The 23,159-nt window shown below is 35.4% G+C and overlaps 1 protein-coding gene across 2 annotated transcripts; it reads right to left on the bottom strand.

The window, feature by feature from the left end:
* Nucleotides 1–805: 805 nt before the first annotated feature.
* On the bottom strand, nucleotides 806–22,507 carry LOC127933583 (transcription regulator protein BACH2-like). Of its 2 annotated transcripts, none has more exons than XM_052530652.1 (5): nucleotides 22,290–22,507; nucleotides 11,020–11,276; nucleotides 6,958–8,409; nucleotides 3,250–3,456; nucleotides 806–3,153 (listed from the first exon to the last, which is right to left on the bottom strand). In XM_052530652.1, the coding sequence occupies exons 2-5, from the start codon at nucleotides 11,260–11,262 to the stop codon at nucleotides 2,719–2,721; spliced, it is 2,337 nt and encodes a 778-aa protein (XP_052386612.1). In that variant the 5' UTR covers nucleotides 11,263–11,276; nucleotides 22,290–22,507; the 3' UTR covers nucleotides 806–2,718. The 2 variants fall into 2 exon arrangements, with proteins under 2 accessions (XP_052386612.1, XP_052386613.1); XM_052530653.1 differs by having other exon boundaries at nucleotides 3,048–3,174.
* Between the last annotated feature and the right edge of the window lie 652 nt (nucleotides 22,508–23,159).

A 23,159-nucleotide genomic window follows, 5' to 3' on the forward strand; every position in this document is an offset into this window, starting at 1 on the left:
TATTCTTGGATATCTCTTCCATCATGAAAAAGTGAAATTAAGAAGCGCAGAAGGACAACAGGAATGTAACAGGCCGTTCATGAGCAGAAATGAATGGAGATATCAGCGACAAATGCTCTCCAGGATAGCACTGGTTTAACAGAGTTTAACGTGGTATAAGTTGTGCTGTTTTGTACTGTTCTTTTTAATTCTAAGCACCTTAATTTACCAGTAAATCATGTTATACCGTTTTTCCATGTCCAATTATGGAAGCCAAAGGTATGGTGGCTGGTATGGAGAGCTTAATGCGTTGCAACTTCAGAAAACATACGCAAATAAAGCAACAGCTAAAAAAAAAAAAAACCTCTTCATCAGTTTGACAAAAGGTGCTACAAATGCACACAAGAAAACAAATAAAGAAACGCCCTGCAAATGCACACAATAATTGTATTTGTAGTGCATTTTTTTCATTTGCTTCTATTGTGAGTATTCACAGTGCGTTTGTTGTCTAATTGATTAAGTTGTTTTCTTTATTTGCAGGTGCTTTTATAATTTGCAGCGCGTTGAGCTCTCTAAGAAACTGTACAAAGACATCTGTGCATATTTATAAAAATTTCAGACCTTTCGACAGCTGGCAAAAAATAACATTTTAAAATCATTTCGCTTGCATCCATAAAATGTGATGCAAGCTGATGGACTCTTACATCAAATTCAGAAGAAAATAAAAGTTTTCTCATTTCCAAAAGGGTTTGTGTTTGAATTCAGGGTGAATACAGATCGTGCCTATTTTAAACTCCTCAGAGCAAATCATGCAAAACGCATTCAATCTGCATAAAACATGCTTGGCAATTTATTTAATATCCTAGTAGACAAATTCAATGTGGAAACATTCAAGAATGAAAAAAACACAGATTATGAACATTGAGGTCACAACTTTTTGAGATTTAATTAACAAAAGAAAATGAAACAATCATTTTCAAAGAATTCCACAAATATCTATTAACAGAATATGTACAATACATACAAAATCTACATAAAATAAATGATTGTAAAACAACTTTTAAAAAGGTTGTAAACCAGTTCTGCTACAGACCTTGTCCGTGATGAGAGGTATATCGATTTTACAGGTAGCTCGGTGGATCTCAAAACTCTCCCTACTGCATTGTAAACTAATAATCAATATTAATTTTGCCCCTTATCATAATATTCATATCACAACTGTGGTGCATCATATAACAAAGGTATGATTAATTGATTTATCCATATCCATACTCATGAGAATACAAATTCAGATTATGCACAGAATTCTGAAGACTCTATAAACATCATGAGGACATATCTGATGTCCTGACAGTCAATTATTTGAGAATCCTCTTTTATGGAGCACAAATTAACCAAGATGACTATATGCAATTTTTTTTTTAAGGCCAAAGCTTTTCTGATTGATTTTGCTCAATCAATGTTTAATCAGATTCCCAAACGGTTTGGTAAAACCAAATATTAAACAAAGCTTAATCATGCCTTAAATCTTAAACCGTGCAGTTCACAATAATTTAAAGTAAACAGACTAAATTAATTAAAACATGAAAACATATACCCCATCTCTGCTTTGAACTTCAGTATTGTGACGAAGCAGATGTGAGTGGCTCTTACACACGGTAGCTTAAAACACAACATTAGAAACAAAAATAGAAATGCAGCATTAAGCTTTTTCAACTCTTACCTTACCTTAAGGCTTGATTTTTCACCCCGTTATTAAATCAAACATGTAAAAAGTGTTATAAGACTAGCGAAAATTACACCGAACTGAAGGAAGCAGTGAATTGAGAACTTGTTATGACCATTGAACTAATGAAACACTGAAAGTGGACTATGGACAAGTATACACACTTATTAACATTTTAAAAATTATAAAGGACTGCAACCCACCCATTAAAAAAAAAAAAAAAAAAACAACATAAGAGAGGAAAATAATATTGATTTGCTTTGATTTCTGACTGCAGTAAAATTATCATGTGCATAACCCCCTGAAGGAATCAAATCAGATCTGAGAGATCTAAGTGTGAGCTGCCAAAATGAACGTCAGAATAACTGAAAGTCAGAAGTTTGCTTGGGGAGTTTTATACAACAGACCTCCCTGATCAATCATTTGAAAAGTCTAGAAAACCGAACTTTTGTAGAAAATTGCTTCCATATCAAATGATGCTTCATCACAAAATATTTGAGGGAACATGCAGGCTAATCGTCACTGCTTCATCATCTATTCTGTAGAAGAGCTCTCCATTATGCTAGTTTAGAAAGAGATGATCAGATGTTGATTTCTCCATGCTGACAAACAGATTGTTTGGCTTTTTGCAAATTGGGGTGAGCAGCTGTTTAGTTTTCTCCATCATTCTATTTTGTTAGGAATGCTTTGATGCACAAAAGATACAAAACACTTTCAAACACTCAATGTCACATTTGCATATGCTGCTTGATTTAAAGTTGTGCCAAAAATCTGAAATTCCTGAGATAAATCTGAGAACTAGATAGCATAAAATTAATATGAAAAAAATGAAGGTACTGTTCAAAATGAAATGATTTTAGCATCATCATAGAACAAATCCATATGCGCACACGAACAAAACACATCAGGTGATGCACCATGAAGATAACAACAGAGCAGTCCTTTAACGTAGTGGGAAAAAAGTAACATTTGAACACAGAACCAATTGTCATGATAACAGATAAAAATGCAATTTACCGGACTTCGTTTCTCTCGGGCAGCTCTTCTGTCGTACACTTCTCTGTCATTTCCTGGCAGAAATCAGTTGTCACACTTGAGCTGCCCACGTGGGAAGGTTCTGACCTCTCAGAAGTGACTCTTAGGTGTAAGTGTGGTGGCGGTTCGGCTACGGCCTGGCAGCCAGTTAAGCCTGGAGACAACACCACGCTGTTGTGTGAGGTGAGAGTGACGTCTATACTGGTGGGATTGGGAGAGATTCTAAGGTCTGTATCGGGTGGACTGGATGAAACTGGTTCTGGGTGTAGATTATACAGAGACCGAGACTGTTCTGGACTCCATTGTTCTTCCCTGCAGACCTCCTGAGACAAAAAGGAGAAGTTCTCCCACAGCTCCCCCATGCAGGTCTTCAACTGGCTGCGTTCAGTTAGGAGCTTCTGTCTCTCACAGACCTAACGGAGGAGAAACAGATGCTATAATGAAGGTGGTATAGAACAATCTAGATTCTTATGCAAGCAAACACTCTTAGTTTATTGGTCGTGGCCTACCAGTTTGTGAATCTCACGCTCCAGGTTCTGGATGCAGTCTAGTTTTCTTTTTCTGCAGCGCTGAGCTGCGATGCGGTTTTTACTGCGGCGTCTCAAGTTGTGGATGAAGTCTAGCTGATCTGAGGTCAGCGTATGCATCTTAATCATCAGCTGAAAGTCATTGCGTGGAAGCTCTGTGATATGGTCTATTGAGAAAGGCAGTTTGATCTGCAAGTGTACAGCACATTATGGTTAAGATGTATATTTTACAGCATGCAACACTTTATACTGGAAGAAACATCAAAAAAAAAAAAAAAAAACGGCAACAAAAAAAATATAATAATATTATATATATATATATATATATATATATATATATATATATATATATATATATATATATATATATATATATATAGTAAATTTGACACTTTCTTCACAGAATTTATAGTGCTTCACCACTAGATGACACTGCCATCTAACTTGTATAAAATGTTTTATTTATTTGCATCCAGAGCACTGATAATAAAGGCAGTGGAAAATAAACTTGTATACACATGTACATACATACAGATATATATATATATATATATATATATATATATATATATATATATATATATATATACGTGTGTGTGTGTGTGTGTGTGTGTGTTTGTGTGTAAATTCTTGATAGATTTCATATAAATGCTATTAAATGATAAAATGATTCAGTATCAGATCAGTCATTCGGTCTCAATTTTTTATCTTATCACTACTATTTTATATGAACAATGATCACTTTTATTCAACAAGGATACTCTGAGAGCAAAGACATTTAAATGCTTTTCTTTTGAACTATATATTCAACAAAGAATCCAGACAAAATATTAAGCAGTTACACTGTTTTCAACATTGATGATAATAATAATTTCTGAAGGATCATGTGACACTGAAGACTAGAGTATACAGTAATGGCTGCTAAAAAATTCAGCTTTGCCATCACAGGATTAAATAATATCTTAAAAAAATATTAAAATAGAAAATAGTTATTTTAAATGATGTTTAATAATTAAATGCTTTATGATTAATTCATATATACATTTCCTTTCTGGCCAGCCACTGAGTCTACATTTTGTTCTTTAATATGTGCTGAAGGATTTTATGTGGGTTGGTAATATGTGATTGTAATAAGCTACACATTATGGTTCAATTACATATTCTGCAAATAGAGCGACTGAAATTTCATTTCTATGCAAAGACAAAGATGGAACCTGACTTAAAACTCTGCTGAGGGAGTTGGTCACAGTGATCACCATGACGATTACTCCCTCTCTCTACTGTGTCCTTGTGCCACTGCTCAGTCTGTGTAAAATGGAGGTCTATATTTAACCGCTCTACTACAGAGAGCTCTGTAATAAGGCTAGAATGACAGATTAGGCTTCCAGCTGCACAGGCACGTTTTCTCCTCTCCTTCTTTCTGAAGTCAGGTTGTTTCTGGGAGAAAGCACTCATACAATGAAGTAGGGCTCATCTGTTAGCCAGTGAGGTGAAGCGGCCCATCATCAGATGGCAGCCTGGGGGCCGGTGCCCCACTTCTGTCTGGGGACCTGCAGCTGGGAGCTTTAAACTCAGGCTGAGTGAAGGGCAGAATAAAGACGGCTATAGAAAGATCGTTTCTGCAGAGATTTCTACACTTTATTGGGTCAAATTTAACATTTTGTCATAACCTATTTTTTTCTTTAATTTGTGACTAATAATAAAATAGCATGGTATTACCATAGTGCTTTGGATACTTTGAAGTACCATCTAAATACCATGGCTCTATTTTTTTCTGCCATAATGTTCATTAAATAGTTAACATCTATTTTCACTGAAAATCATTATAAACAGTTTTCTAGTTAATATCTAAAACCACCTGAAATTAGATAAACGTACTTAAAGGGATAGTTCACCCCAAAATTCTGTCAATATTACTCACCCTCATGTCGTTCCAAACCTGTATGAGTTTCAACAGTATGGGAAGTTACCTAAAAAAGGTACCAACTAGTACTAGCACTTACCTTTTCTTTTCTTGTCTATTATATTCTTTAAAAAAAACAACAACACCTGGCTACGTGTTCTGTACTAGACTAACTGAGACTCGGCATGGTACTTGTATACTGTTCTCTTGTTGGTCTGATTGCTTCTATTTTTCTCATTTGTAAGTCGCTTTGGATAAAAGTATCTGCTAAATGATTAAATGTTAATGTAAATACTACAGAATTTTTATTTTAACCAGTTTTGAGTACCACATTCTTCAAAATATATTCTTTCGTGTTCTAGAGTGGGGACTAAAAAAACTGCTTGGAAGAAAGAAATCCATACAGGTTTGGAACAAATTGACAGTGACGATTTTTGGGTGAACTATCACTTTAAGAAACAAAACTCCAGAAGATATTGTTTTCAGAGAATGCTTTTTCTTTAATCTTTAATAAGAGTACATTTTAACCTACTTGCAGATTTTTTTTCTTTTCATTTTTGAAGTACAAAGAAGTTAAAATAAAAAATTAAAGAGAGATTCTATTTATATTCAAGATACAATCTATGAAAACAAGTCTTATCTTGTTCAGTGTAGCTTCAAGTCAGTTTATCTTGTTTATATATATATATACATACATACACAGAACTAAAGTTTGGTCATAGGTGCGCACATATATCCTCTATTTTAAAGCAATGTAGAAGGAAGATCATTCAATCATATTGTAGAAGCTATCAGTTTCATAAAGCTGCTGTGAAATATCTGGGTTTTTATGCCGCTTTCAAAACTTTAAGAATTCCACAAAAAACAAAAAAACAAAAAAAAAAACACTTAATCTTTGTAGTCACTTGAATAGACAACAACTTACTCAACTGGGTCATCAAAAATCAAACGACTAAATCAGAGCACAAATGATCATACACAGATTCTTGAACTTGCAATGTGTCTGTTGTCAGGAGGAGGAGCAATTATGTCATTGGGACCTTAGAAACAAGAATGGCTCAGAGCTTATTGCCATGGCAACCCTCCAGCGTTAGCCAAGTTGATTCTTGATGCTTAATCTCAGAAGCTCAGGAATCGGATGTGGGAATGTTTTGTAATTTTTATTTTTTTCATAATTATTTATGTGGATTTTTCTTTTCTTTTGGATTTGAACAGCATACGTGTGCTAACCACTGCAATAGGGCTGCACTATTTAGGCAACAGAAAAATGAACTTGTGATTATTATGATAAAAATTGTGATCATGATATAGTCAGATAAAAAAAAAGGGGGTTCCTGGTTTGTTGTGTCTGCATGCAGGGATGCCCAATTTGGCGAGGAATATTACTATTGCAATACTTAACTGAAAAAATAAAAATAAAAATCTGTATTATTAAAGAAAAAGTATAATAATTTTATTTTACATTACGACTGTACATTACTAATAAAACATTTTGCTGTCTCAATTTCTAAATTTTACATTTTCAAAACATTGAGGTTTGATTTTTGGTGGAAAAAACAAAGGGAGCCATGAAAGCCAAAAGCCATGCAACCATCGGAGACATGCAGCTCTTATATTTATGTGATTTGATAATTGCACTAAGCCATGTCTCAATTTCAGCATTACACTTCAAGCTTTAATTTCCACTTTGCTATTTACTTTGAACACAGAATGTGCAACAATTATTCCAAATAATCCTAAATATCAGTGCATTAGACCAAAACTAATATTTCCAAACGTACACCAACCTCTTGACTGAGCTCTTTGGAGGGAAAGGATTCGCTATCTCCATCAGAAAAAGATCCAGATTCATCACTGGAATTAGTGTCGTAGGACTTCTCGAACTTAATCTTTGGTGGCCCCGACATGCTATGCTCCTGGTGTTCAAAGACCAGGCATCGCGCCATGGTGGAACAAGGAGAGGTAGAGAGCTCAAACTGTGGCAGGCTGGAGGGAGATCCTCCACTGCCATCCTCAGCGTAGGAGTAGGAAGAGCAAGAACTGGAGGTTCTGATGTGGCTCTCGGTATGAGATGAACGGGGACACATCTTAATGGGCACCGGACAGCTGCTCTTTGGCCGGCGGCGGTAGGGCAAAGCAGGTTCTTGAGTGAGAGAAGTTGGGGACAGTGCTTGGGAGCAGGGGAATGACTGGCTGGAACCTGCCCATAAGTCATCCGGAGTCTCCTGGCCCAAACAGCTCTCACCCGGATAAGAGTGAACGGGTGCCGCCAGATGGTAGGGGGCTTGAGAGGAGAAGATGACACTTCTTCTGTCGCTCTCCTGTTCAGATTCTTGAGAGCAGATCATCTCAAAGGAAAGTGACTTGAGCGACACGCCATCAGTTAATTTCTCAGCCTTCTTTGAGGATGTCACTCCAAGTCCCCCAACGAAGGCCTGATTTGGAGCAACTTGTTCTTGAAGGGGAGATGTTCTGCTGGTGAGTTGCAGATCACTGCTAAGACAATGATCCGAAGACGTGGCTTCCTTTTTAACAAGGGAGCGCAGGCACACTGGTGAACGTTTGCTCACAGGCAATTCCATGGGTGTTGAACTAAGTTGTCTTCCTTCAAACTCCATTTCCATCTCCATCTCATTCCCTTTACCCCTGACCAGACCGTCCTGCTCCAACTCTGACAAATCCAGTGGCACACAGTCTTCCCCACTTGCTGGTTCTGCTTTGACCTTGGAAAGATCAAGGCCCTGGGCATCGCTGCTGGTGACGGTATCCTGCAGGGATCCGTGTAAGCTTGAGGTACTGCTGTGTGAGGAGGTGGTTGCGGTGCGCTTTGCAAGAACCTGATGGTACTTTCTATATTTGGGATAATGAGGGATGTCAAAATCTGGAGGTTGGTCTGATTGATGCAGGTTGTTGGTGACTTTTAATTGATCATTTTCAGGGTGCAGGCTTGATCCGAACAGTGGTGGTTTGAAAACACTCAACCGTACCTTCGGGTCCACTGACCCATTATCAGGATGCTTCTGAACCAGGGTCTGAGGTGAAAGGGGATTCTTGCTGGTGTGCATGCCAGGAACCTCACTTTTCATCTGGGCCTGTAGGAAGCGGAAGCAGGAGTCTTCGAGGTTGTGCATTCCCAGGAGTTCTGCACAACACATAACATCGTGGATGTTGTCCCTGTTGAGAAGCAGCTTGGCTGTGTAAGCAAACTGCAACAGTGGAGCAAAGCCTTTCTCCGTGATCTAAAAAAGAAAACAAAACAAGCTGACATTCCAGGTTCATCGGTGGTATTTTCAGCAGCACTTTGGTGAAGTTTTATTTGTTTTCCCAAACAGCACTTATATTGTTACTCAAGGTTTCCATTCATTTTCTACCTTCTTTAAAAAAGTCTGTTTACTACTGTACCTTTAAGACTTAAATAATAGTGATGCACTGATATTTCTAATTAATGGTAAAAGACAAAAAGAATGAAAATAATTCAAACATAATTGAATGTAGTTATGACATTCTACAGTATGAAAAACCGATGTTTATTTTGATCTTTGATAACGATTACGTTACAGTTTTATTAAATTATACACATTTTGTAAAGATTAAGTGTTAGATGATGACAAATGGTAGAGCGGAGCATACAAAAATTACTGATATATATATATATATATATATATATGACTGATATATAGACACACACAACTGTTCAAAAGTTTGGAGTGAAGTTGTTAAAACGTTTCTGAAATTAACTATTTTATGCTTACCAAGGTTGCATTTTTTTAAATCAACAATACAGTAAAAATATTGTGAATTCTTAAAATTTAAAATATATGTTTTCTAATTTAATATATATTAAAATGCAGTTCATTCCAGTGATGGCTAAGCTTAATTTTCAGCCTTCAGTCTCACATGATCCTTCAGAAATCATTCTAATATTGTGATTTGGTGCTCAAGAAACATTTCTAATAATTATTAATCTCGAAAACAGCTGCTTTATATTGTTGTAGAAACTGTGACCACAAGTGACGGAGAATAATCAGATCATCATCAAATCACATTTAAAATCATAACTGTGTCTATGCTACAAAGTATCTGAGCTTTCTATAAAGGTCTTACAAGGCTTTATGTGAAGTAATAAAATTAAGTGAGCTGCAGAGTGTCAGGAACTAAAATAAACCAACCCCTCTCATCCCTTTCAATCACTTTCGCTCTCACAGGTATCCATGAATGCTTGGGGCAGTGCAACCACACCAAGAACATCATCTCTAAAATAGAAAGTCATCCTGCTGAAAATACAGCTCTCCCAGACATTCAGTCAGTCTTCCCAGAGATGCTAATAAATAGAAAAGCTTTGGGGTGGGGTGGGTGGGGGGTGTTGCTGAGCATTCTGTGGATCTATTTTCAGCTGGCATCAGCAGCTGCCGCCTGCAGAAGCATGTCTTTATGGAAGCCAAGCACCATATGAGACTCTTTTAATGTTATAACCAGCAATCCTAATGAGGGCAGCGGGCAGGGACACACACACACACACACAAACACACAAACACACAAAGCAGAAAGCAGAGACTCCACACTATAAAGCAGTTCAGCATGGCTCTGAGGAGAGAATGAGATATGAAGCCAATTTCCCGGTCATTGTAGAATACAATTTGACATTAAGTGTTTTGAAGATGAAGGATAATTAATATATAAACAGAGGCAAAAGGGGCTTCTGACATATCTGGGATATTGTAATATAAGTTTGAGCTTGCCTTGAGTTTGCAAAGCACCTAAAGTATTACAACACAAAAGCTCAGCCATGAATAAATCATTCTTCATTCAAGCTGAATGAAGTTCTGAGAGGTAACAGTCCTGGTAAACAACTGGTAAACAACATAACACATTCCTGTTGGACTGGTCTATCTATCAGTACACAATGAAAAACATTTCTTGATGTTAGAAAACAATATTCCTAAAAGGAAACTATGTTGATACAGTTATATATATATCAACCACAATATAAAAAACATAATATATTCAAATATAAAAAAAAATACTTGTTCCTTTAAATGACAAAGCTGAATTTTGAAAGTCTGCAGTGTCACATGATCCTTCAGAAATCATTCTAATATGCTGTTTGGTGCTTAAGAAACACTTTTTATTTTTGATTAATATAATAATTTTTTGATAAAAAAAACTATTTGAAACATATTTTGTAACAAAAATATGCTAATTTGGTGTTAGGAAACATTTCCTTAATTAACATTAAAAAGGGTTCTGCTGCTTAATGATTTAAGAAAATCATAATAAATGTTTTTATAATTTCCTTGATGAATAGAAAGTTGAAGCATTGTAAGCAGAAATCTTTTGAAAACATTGCAGTCATTGTTTGAATAAAAGTAGTAACATCCATCTTTTGAATGGTAGTGTATATTCACTACAGAAATGTCAAGACATTTTCAAATGACTATTTCAGACATTCTTCAATTTACACAGTATTTTTCATGACATGGTACACAACATTCACTCTAAACGCAATCACAAATAATGCAAACCATAAAATGTATTCTCTGTTGAAATCACAGCTTTTAATTTTCAAGGCAGGCATAATTATCTCTGCAATAACTTGTCTGATCAATGACCTTATCCACAAAAATATAAAAGTAGTCCTGACAAACTAAATGAATTAACAAAGAAATGACAATAAAGATGTTTATATGCAGTCATCTTCAAAAAAATAAAGGATTTCATAGATCTCATAGTTAACCTAATCTAGCACCGTTGGGATATTTGTGAGGTTTTCAGTGCAGGTCATTCAGGTGTATCTTCGCAGGGTGTTAATGTATGCTGAATCTGTACTTCTGCCAAATGAGGACACTCACCTTCTGTGGCAGGTTGATGAGCGGCTCATGTTCCGTCTGGCCCCTGAGCAGCAGGGAGAAATACTGACTACAAGCTGCCAGCACTGCCCTGTGGGCACGGATCTCCCTCCCCTCAACTAACACTGTCACATCACACAGGACGTCCTGCTTCCGCTGTTCATTCAGGCACAGGAGGATGTTGGCACAATGCACCGTCGACTCATAGACATACATGGGAGCTTCAGGCTTCTCCTCCGTAGACATTCCTTACTCCGAGCCTGTGGATAAAAGTGACATGACATGACTGCTCCACATTTTATTAAATATTTACTGCACATGTGAAAGCTAGAAAAAAAACATATATGCTATCCATCTCAATGGCAGTTCTTCAAAACCAATAATGGACAACTGCACAATTGCTGATGTCTCAGTCACAATTGCTCGCACAGATGAGCTGATGGCCAATTAGCAGCATGTGTCAGCTTTAAACTAACTTTGGACTAATGATTAGGATTTTGATATCTGAATTTCCAAAATGACACTAGTGGAGTTTCAAAGAGGCTGTTGTCACACATAAACAGCAAAAGTGTTAGTATGTCAAAGGTAATGGTCTCAAAACAAGCAAGTTCAAATTCAGGGCAGTTGCTTAATATAGAAAGCCAAAAAAATGTTGGCAACCGTAAAAAATGGAGTGTATAATAGTACAATAGTACACAACGATGGCTCTGCATGACCACAATAAAGGCAAAAGAGTATGAGCCTAGTTTGCAAGAATAAATTAAGAGTAATGTGGCAGATTAATAAAATTATCTAGATTAATATTGTAATATTAGGACATTGATAGTTGTCTATTTTTCTAAGCAGAAGTTAATCTACAAACAAGACAATATAAAACTGCACTACGTGTGAATATAATGTTTTACATTATTGAAGATTATACAGTAATCATAAACCTTTAGATTTTAGCCAAATATGTTAAAAAACTATATTCATAGATTTGTAATCCATGTAATAAACACAAGAATATTTCTTCTAAGCAGAGGTCAACAAGTAATATAATACAATAACACAAATAACCACTTTTTATTTTTTAAAAGTGGTCATATTTATATTCATTACTTCAAAATACATTTCTTGAGGATGACAGAAGACCTGATCCAGATTTATTTTGCAGGAATAATTGGTTGACTGTGCATTATCCCTCACATATACTTCTACAACAAAACAAGTACCGTATTTTTCGGACTATAAGTCGCACCTTATAATAAGTCGCATAAGTCCAAATATACGTCATGATGAGGAAAAAAACATCAATACGTCGCACTGGACTATAAGTCGCATTTATTTAGAAGCAAGAGAAAACATTACCGTCTACAGCCGCGAGAGGGCGCTCTATGTCTTCAGTGTAGACTACAGGAGAACTGAGCAGCATAGAGCGCCCTCTGGCGGCTGGAGACGGTAATGTTTTCTCTTGGTTCAGGTCTCTTAGTTCATTTCTCTTGGTTCATGTCAGATTAATTTGAATAAATAAGTTGCACCTTACTATAAGTCACAGGACCAGCCAAACTATGAAATAAAGTGCGACTTATAGTCCGGAAAATATGGTAGTTTCTACTCTATTATCACACTTGAAAAGCTGAAAGGAGGACCTAGTAAGAGCTCCAATTATTTTGAACCATTCTAGTAAAGATTTGCTGTTGAATAGCAATTGCTCACTCTAACAAATGGCATTTCAGCATCTTGGCTTTGGTTATCTTAGCATCAGCTTGTGAATCATTAACACATCTCCCAATAAAGCACATAACAGAGAAATGTCTGATAGCAGCTGTCACTCGCTCGCTCTACGCACACTAATGAGATATCACCAGTATGACAATTCATTCAGAGATGGCGCTCTGAAAAAGAAAAATACCATGCACATAAACAGAGGGAATTACAGCATGTTTCATCATCAACACTGATGCATGACTCTGTCAGACAACCATGACCATGATGCAGATAAGCATCGTTACAATGCTGCTCGAAGTATTGTGTATTGCACAAGCAGTACAATGAAAAGGGGTTATGAAAAGACAAATTATTCTGAGAAAAGTGGTCCACTAAAAACTCATTCAAGTGCAAAACTAGGCTTAACCGGTTGCTGTGGAAACAAACGTGGTACAGTACTATCCTATTCGGTTTCTGCTCCTCCAGGACTGAATGGAAATATAATTAGAAAGCATTTGTTAAAATGCCCACGATGTTGACCAACCCAGCAGTCTCCCTAATTTATTAAGCCCCTAATTCCCCGACCTAGATCCACTGTCAACAGCAATATGGATTCAAATGCAAGAGCGAAAACTCCTTTGATGGAAATGAGCATGTACACACTCTAGGAACAAAGTCAGATAAACTGCGTATACATAAAATTCTGGATAGTTAAGTTTAATTTAATTTATTACAAAGAGATTTCAGCACAATTTTTTTCTCAATTTTACATTTTCTGAAGAAAATGTAAGTACCACAAAACACAAATGGAACAGGTTAAAGTTCAATGCTAAAAGGGATTGTTCACCCAATAATGGAAATTCAGTTACTCACCCTCAAGTTGTTTGTAAATTACAACTGTGTAAATCAGTGATCCTCCAATCTGGCTCGCGAGATCCACTTTACTGCGGAGTTTAGCTCCAATCCTAATCAAACAAACCTACCTGTGATTTTCTAATGATCCTAAAGACATTGATTAGCAGACTGAGGTTTGTATGATCAGGGTTAGAGCTAAACTCTGCAGGAAAGTGGATCTCGCGAGCCAGATTTGAGGATCATTGGTGTAAATGAAGACAGAATTTTTATTTTTGAGGAAGTATCCCTTCAAAGTTGGTTCAGAGAGCAGTTGTAATTGTGATTTTTACTTTAGGGTTTCCATTTAAACTCAACAAAAGTTAAGTTCAAGTAAAGAAGTCCGTTAGATCCCACATGGACAAACATTAAATAGTTGATAACACAGCACAAGTGTGGTGACCCCATCACCAAGACAATTATTAAAAAGTACATATAACTCAAGGCCTCCTACTTCAGGGGGTAATATGGCCGTTATGACCACCAAGAGAAGCCTGGCCTAATTTCATCCTGACCTGATTACAGCAGCTCTTCTTTCAGTTCCAACCACTGAAGAGCTTCCTGAGAATCACAGTATGCTGTATTTTAAAACAAGCTGAAGTGAGATGGTTTAACATGGTAAAAAGGAGAAATTATTAGCTAATAACTAAAATAATATGATAAAATGTTTTTAGAAACTTTTATCCAAAGCAACTTACTATAAAACTTGACCCATGAACAAAGGAGGAAAGAAACATAAATACAGGAATATATGACTTGATAAAGCAAATACAATTCTTTCTTCTTTTTTTTTAATCATCACTTTTATAAAAACAAAAAAACATTTAGTCCTAAACTGATTTTTTATTATACATTACATTAATTATTTTATGTTTTTAAGTTTACCTTAATTAATTATTTAATGCATTAATTTCTGCCGGTTTAGTTTTCCATAAACATAAACAAGAGTGTTTGTTTAGAATAAACATTAAAAAAAATCAGAATATATACAAATATATCTATGTATAAATGAATATATGCATGTACAAATGTCTCCAATAAAAGAATACATTTAAAGATTTAAATATTACGCTCTCTCACTTTTTATATATACAGTAAATATTATATAATAACATCGATATAAAACGTATTACAAATTAAGTACATTAGATTTGTTAACCATGCACCACACCAATGTAACGGTCATTGACCTACACATGAACTCTATGCCTGTCTGATGCTCTGGTTGTGAGAACATTTGATGAATCATTGTGCATATCCTTGTGAAATATATAAGCGAACCACTATCTGCAGATTGCATGAGCTCACACTTTGTGTTGCGGGACGTGGCTGCTTGAGACTGCATGTCAGGAGAAAAACCAGACACAACTAAACAGAATGACCCAACACAACTAAGATAAGAGCTCATCTTGGGGGGATTTTCCAGCTGGAAAATTCAACAATGACATCAATAGTTTCAACAATGAACTATTGTGCTCAAAATAAGGTTAGCTGTCTCTTATTCAGAGGGTTACTGTCATATTCACATGCCAGTATAAAGGATGTGAACAAATGGTGTTTGAAAGAATGGATCTCTTTGAAAAAAGCAAGCTATTTTTTGCCACTTCATGGGAAATGTCCCACAATGCATTCACATCTAGCTTGCTTCAGTTCCCTTTGTAATATAGAAATAGAATGGCAAAGTCCTTCAGGAGTAAATGCAGTTGTGCCAGTTAATTTAGTTCTACAAATTACTGTTGCTTATTCAAAAAAAAAAAAAAACAGGTGTGAGATAAACAGCTGAAATTCCACTCCTCAAGTCAATCAGGGCATTCCTAAGCAGGCTTTCCAACTTAAAGATGGGGTGACTCCATGCCAGAGTATTTTGGGCATTGGTTGCTGAAACAGATCTTGAATGAGTCATGGTTTCCCAGACTGAAGTGAGAAGTGACTCATAACTGTCTTTAATATGGGCAGAGGCAACCATGAAAAAAAAACAAAAAAAACACAGCAAGCAGGCTATAAATATACTTAGAAGCTTGCAATGAGCGGGATAAACATACTTCAATACAAGCGGTACATAATACAACTAGCAGATGGTCATGAACGAGTCATTAAAAACATAGATCACGGATATTTTAGACTAAAAATCACAAGGGACTGTGAATTACAGTTAATTTGGCATAAATAATTAGTACATTAGATGAACTGTTAGATTAAATGCTAGTGAAAATGTTTTCTTGCTCACCAAGGCTGCATTTGATCAAAAGTAAAAGCAGAAATATTATGAAATATAATTACATTTTATTATTGCAAAACAAAATTACTGTTTTCTATTTAAATATATTTTAAAATGTAATTTATTCCTCTAACGCAAAGCTGAATTTTCAGAAGCCAGTACTGTCACACAATCCTTCAGAAATCATTTGATTTTTTTTTATGCTGATTTGTTTCTCAACATGCTTTTTTTCCGCCAGGATTCTTTGATTAATAGAAAAGAACAGCATTTATTTGACAGAAATGTTTGGTAACATAAATGTCTATAACATCATTTAGTCTTTTGATCCATTCAATGATTAAATAAAACTAAAGTACTAATACCTATAGGAATAATACTAATAATTTATTTAAAAAAGAAATTCTTAATGACCCTAAACTTCTGATTGTTTTTTGTTTTCTACAAGAAAACTGATGAAAATTAATACTGAAGCAATTTGCTAAAGGAGATTTAATGCAGATTTAATGTAAAATGTAAAAGCAAAATATGTTTTTCTATTGAAGCATAAATTGAAAGCCACTATTTAAATATCACACACACACACACAAAAATTAAAGCTTTGCAATATTGACACTGTTATGCCTACTTTTATTTTGCCCATAAGCACAGATCAGCTTCTGAAGTGAGGAGATTAAAAAGCTGAACTCTTTTTCTCATTGCCTTTTGTAACTTATCTACACTATTAAAAATTCCTGAAAACACAACAAAACTAGTATAGAACAGTCCCGATATAATCAACAAGGCTGCCTACACTGTCTGCACATTGCAGTTATGCTTTTCACACTTTTGTGGTCTATACAGCTTTCTTGATTAAAACTGGAGCATGCTAATTTTGTCACGTCATGTTGCTTGCATACAGTGTAGACGAGATGTCAGCATGACCAAGGTCTGGACATCCTTTCTAAACAGATGGTTATTGAGGCCAGCATGGGAGGCAGTAACCAACTGAGGGTGACTGACGGTTTAGGCAGCAGGTTGCACCTGATTTCCTCCCTACAGTAAAATATCATGAATTTCAAATGAATATCACACAAGTACCATGGGCTCAAATAGCTTGGAAGAAACTATTAACATAATCAACTAGGAAATGCTGAAAAGCTTTGAAGATTTCATTCTGCTGTGATCTCATAAACCGATTGCAAAACATCAAAAAGAAGGAATGCAAAAAAAAAGGCAAATGCTGAAAGGTTTGTGCGCTTATTAAAATTTCACCATGTTCTACAAATCTGATGAAGAGCATAAACACACATTTGAAGACAGTTTACTACTTTTTATCCATGTAAGACAACCTAGACATGTGCGAAGGCATGCCAGGACAACAAACTGTTGAGAAATGCTAAAGAACATCTCTGAAACATTTCAATTCAATTCAAGTTTATGAACTTGAATTATTTGTTTAGTGCTTTTTATGATTCAAATCATTGCAAAGCAACTTTACAGAAAATTACGCTTCTATAATAATTAGAAGTAGCTTATCAGTGGTGACTGTAATTTATGTGCATATGACAGAAATATATGGAAAAATAAAAAATGTAAATCAAACAGACGATGAAGATTATTAACATCAATTATTATATGATGCAATCAAACATAGCAAAATGTTGTTTCAAGGCTAGCATCATCTGAGGTCCTCTGAGGGGTTGGCATCATCTCTTCTCATTTATTTTTGTGGTAAGATCTCTTTCTGTTATAACGAAGGACATTTGACAAGGTAGAAATGTTTACAAGTATAATACCATAACCATGTTAGTGTCCTAAAAATTTATTGTCTCCTGATGCATTTCCTTTTTCGCTTAGACTGCTAATTAGACAAAACAGGTTGATTAATTAAGGACTTGATTTATGAGAAATTCCCAGTTATAATTACAATTCATGGCACAGTCTTGCTTTTCAAGACTCCTTAAACTGTGGAAAACAATATCACAGTGAGATTTAGAATCACCGCCCTGAAGTTTAGCTGAAGTTCACTGTTGTCATTTCAATAGATCTCTCCTAAAATAAACACAGGTATTTCAATCCACTGGGAATGACCTTTCTTTCCTGTCACTCCATTTTCTAGGATGTTGTCTATACCTCTCTTATTTCAGCTGAAACACTGACATCACATCTCGCCTGAGGTAGGTTTCATCTGTATGCAGTGAGAGCAGAACTGGACCACACACATGCAGTCAGTCAATGCAAAGATCAGATCAGATTCACGTTGTGAAATAGATTATTCCAGTTCTGGTTGATGATTTTTCGATACAGTGGCAAGTTGTGCTTAAATGAATTCAGGCTATCCAAAATGTAGATGGATTTGTTTCTTCATCAGAACAGAATTGGAGAAATTTAGCATTACATCATTTGCTCACCAATGGATCCTCTGCAGTGAATGGGTGCCGTCAGAATGAGAGTCCAAACATCTGATAAAAACATCACAATAATCTCCAGTCCATCGATTAACTTTGATAATTAATCTTGTGAAGAGAAAAGCTGCATGTTTGTATTGTATCGAATATGTAATAATCAAAACACTCTTCTCAATCCATAATATTGCTTTCAATAGAAAAAGTTGTCTTGTCTGAAGAGAGAAATCTGCACAGATCAAGCACCGTTTACAAGCAAAAACAGTCAAAGACAGATCATGTCAGATAAACAGATGTGTCAGTGGATTTCGATGTAAGCGGACAACAAGTAATGGATTTTTTTTCATTGAAGGAAGCATTATTATAGATTATAGATTATGGACCAGAAGTAATGTTTCAAACATAAAACATCTTGATGGATTTGTTTCTTACAAACACACAGCATTCTACTTTACAAGACATTAACTGATGGACTGGAGTCTTGTGGATCAATTAATTTTATTTTGAGCTCATTCTGATTTGACGGCACCCGTTCAGTGCAGAGGACCCACAGGTGATTATTCCAAATTTGTTCTGATGAAGAAACAAACTTATTTACATCTTTGATGGCCTGAGGGTGAGTAAATTTGTTTTTAACATATTTTCATTTTTGGGTGAACTACTGTCCTTTCAATGTCCTTTAGCTCTGACTACACCCACACTACTGCACTACACTACATTTGTACCTGAACTACTATGAAAACTAGAAATAACGGCATGAACCGCACATGACATAGAGAGCGTGACCAAAGAGTTTATCAGGGTTAAATGTAACACACATGTCATACTGAAATTCCTACACATTTATAGCTTACGATGCAGCTGGTTTCCTGCATTCATATTCAGCTGTGTTACTTTTACCTAAGTCAGCTGATGACCTACTTCAAAGAAGAGAAGAGTCACAGCTCCTCTTTCATCTGTCCGTCAAAGCAAAAGATTCTGGTAAAATACAAAAACCACAGCAGTAAGTTTTGTGACACTTATATTCAAAGGGATAAGAGAGATGAGATGGGGAGTAGCTGGAGATTTGAGCAAGCTCTTTCATTGTGAATGCATCTTGAGGCTATATATTTGGATCTCCAGACCGAAGCTGTAATGGCTGAGATATGCATCATTTCATAAAAAGCATGGCAACATAGCTATAGAACTGTCTTGGGAATCTTTTTTTGTCAAATATGCAAAAAAAAAAAAAAGTAAAGAAAAGTGATTCAAGCAACTTCATCCTGCACTACTAAAATGTCACTCGTGTACTATTAATACATTAATAAATGTACGTAAATATTTATAAACTTTATAAAAAAATATATATATTGTAGATTAACACACTTCTGTATTTTAAATTATTTGAATATCCAAATTATTTTAAAAACAAATGTAGAAAATAATAAGCATTATATTCATATACAATATATTTTAGAAATAAAATGATGTATTTTACATATATGTGTGTTTGTGTGTGTGTGTGTGTGTGTGTGTATTTATGTACGTGAGCAGGTGACATTTTGATGGTTCAGGATACAGCAACATTTCCCTTAACAGTCTGTTCTGTGTAATATAAATACAAATGTCCTTTACCATTAGAAAATCTTTGAATAGCCCCATTAGCTGTGTTTGTATTATCTTGGATTGTGTCAATGTCTCTGACTAACTCTACTCTAGCCGTCCAACAGGAAGTGAACCAGTACTCAATGGGTTCATGAAGTCCACGTAGTTAATAAATGACAGCTGTGTCCAAGTGCATTCCAGCTCTGTTTCTCTCATCTGTGGGCTTTAGATGCATTATATCACAACCTGATACTTTACTATTAGCTTTAAGCATAATATGTTTGGGTACAGAGGAGGCAAAGAAATTACTTAGTAATACAGTGGTAAAAAAATCATACCCGCAATTTAGTTTCAGCCAAACTGAAACTAAATGAGCAAAAACAATACTCTGAACACATCAGTCAGTGATTTAATGGTGTTGAGACTCAATATAATTGACATGCATTGCACATACACCAGTGCAGTCTTTGGGCTTATTAGTGTTTGTAGCAAGCAACACTCTTATTAATGCTCATACTTAGGATTATTTATTGCATTAATGTGAACTTCATGCTACAGATATGAATTATATCTCAAATCATGATTGAGGAAAGGTTTGCAATTTATTTTCAAAGTGATTGGACAAAATGGGATCAAACTTCTCAAAGACTTATTACTGAAAGTGGGTGTTTTTGAATCGGGCAGTAACCAAATCTAGCAACCACATCTTGTACACTAAAAAAAGTGCTATGATTTTTTTGTCTAAAAATATGCTGATGGTGACCTGTGCACAGAGAAGCTCCTACCTGACAAATATTTCAGCTTCTATCTACTGCTGAACATATATTGTAACTCAAGCACTTCATGAAAAAAAAAAACAGGAATTGAGTTTGCTTTATCAAACTAATTCATTACAGAAGCAGTTTTCCGCCAATGAAGAAACTGATGTGTTGCAAACACAAGCAGAAGACAAATAACATCTGTTTCTCAACCAGCGATAAGTGGGAAACCCATAACTGCTGTGCTTTCATCAGAAGAACAAACTACTGTTACATGACTAAGGAGAGGTTTCTGCACAGTCAACAGTAAAGACGAACCATTGATTAGTCACTGGCCATTGATTTGACCCATCTAAACACTTTTGGGAGTATAGAATAAGGATGAACAATAAAGCAGATCCAAGCCCTAAGCCAAATCTTTTACTGTTATAAAGATCATGAGAGCACTTAACATCAGTAACTGGTAATGCAGTGCAGTTAAACCTCATTATCACATTAAGACCAAGATGTCTCATGATATTACCACACTAAGGTCACAGCTCTAAATAAAGATGCAGGTAAGACATTCAGAAGTGTCAAAGAGAGAGCATATTTATTAAGATGAAAGCTAAAGGTGGATTCAGTCTGAAAATTTCCAGAATCAGATAAGAATTTCTACAATGAACACAGGGAATTAGCTACTCTATATGCCGCACCATAAAGACCTGTGAACATCTCATCTCACGGGATGTAAGCTACAAACAACTCATCCCCTCATTAACCATATCTTCTTCACCCTTACTGAATAATCAAAAACGCATCAAATCTGGGTCTGTGGTGCAACGCAACTGGTTTCATAAACAGTAACGGAATAGATAGGATAAAGATGATATTTCATAAGATATTCTAAAGTGTTAGACAGTCTGACAGTAAAGATTCACAATGACAAAACCAAAGCCCTCTCACACTTCTTTCATTACAACACAGTGCTGCACACAGTTTTTTTAACACAGTTTAACACACAATATGTTATAGTATGTTTATGTTTCAACATACCTACTTTGAATTCCAAAATTCCAAAAATAAGAAACATTAAGAAACACTTTAGTCTATTATTTATTGATTTATGTTTTCGTTGTTCCAAAGGCTTGGTTATCGGTTGACCATTACCAGCTTTACTTCCTCCAAAGTCATCATACACATATTTTTTATACAAGTTATTTTTCTCTCTCTCTCTCTCTCTCTCTCTCTCTCTCTATATATATATATATATATATATATATATATATATATAGAAAAATTATATTTACTTAAGTTGATGTAAATTTTATTTTAAATAAAGTTTTTGTGTGTTAACTATAATAACCCTGGGATTAATGTTTTTTTTTTTTCATTTTGCCTTTGCATGGCAGTACTACTACTAGATAGATAGATAGAAGTTTGAGAGGGATGAGCACACACATTATATTACACAAAAACGCATGAAACACTGTCTTGCTGAATCACTGCTTCCCATTGTCTCAGTCAGAGTGCATCCAGTCCAGCCCATAATTGTACCTGACATCTACAGGAGGCTACCAGTGACTGTATGAAGCACGAACCTGCAGACCTAAAATCGTCAGTGCAGCTCCTCTGACTGACTGTACATCCAAAACCGTTGACGTAAGCTTTCTGTCTGTGCGCAAGGCATGCATGGACCACAAACAACCTACTCTTAATAATTAGACGCACATAAACTGTAACAGCACCACAGTCGGCTTGGTCACTCACCTAAACTTTCAGTCGTTCCCGCACGAAGATATTCTTCAAAAGACGCTTTCACATGGTCTCTTTCTTCGCGTTTCGCAAACAGCTGGAGGAGCGTGCACGGTTGTTCGTTTCTTTGAAGCCGGAGGAACGCTGTGTTTAGTCTTCGTCTATGTTGAGTTACATTCGAGACCGCGTGCTTTGCTTTGCTCTTTGCTGATTGTGGCATTTCCACCACGCGCCTCCTCTAAATTGCAACATTGTTGACATTGGGGCGATGACGTCATGGCGATGAGCCCATAGTAAAAAAAGTGGAAAAATAGCACGAGCCATTCAGCGTTTTCACATATTTGTGAGTCTGACGGACTAACTTCTTGACACCTGTAAATTAATCTCTTAAAATGTATAAAATGCATTATTCATTGAAATCCATTTCCAACCTTTTGCAAGAAAGAAAGCCTGCAGCAACCTGTTGTAAGGTTTTCATATAAATAATGGTTTGTAGTTTATCGTTTATTAAATTACATTGAATCAGTTTAGCAGATTATTCATTAAGTTTAATTTGTTTATTTCCATGTTTAAATTAATTATGAATTAATTGCATGAATATTATTAAAACTACTTTAAATCAATTAATTTTAGCAAAGCAAAACTGTAGCAGAAACCTATTGCAAGTCATTAAAGTAAATAAGCATTTTAATTTTGTTGTTTATTAAACTAATTCTGAATTATTTTTATAATTTAATTTTATTACACTTTATTAAAATAATTTATTTGCATTAATTTTATTAAAACCTTATGCAAGAAAGTAAAACTGTAGCTGTAACAAACATTATTCTGTAAGTTATTCATGTTTTAAAATATGAATAAATAAGAAAAAGCCTGATAAATGAA

Source organism: Carassius gibelio, chromosome A17 (genome assembly GCF_023724105.1).
Source record: "Carassius gibelio isolate Cgi1373 ecotype wild population from Czech Republic chromosome A17, carGib1.2-hapl.c, whole genome shotgun sequence".
Taxonomy (NCBI): domain Eukaryota; kingdom Metazoa; phylum Chordata; class Actinopteri; order Cypriniformes; family Cyprinidae; genus Carassius; species Carassius gibelio.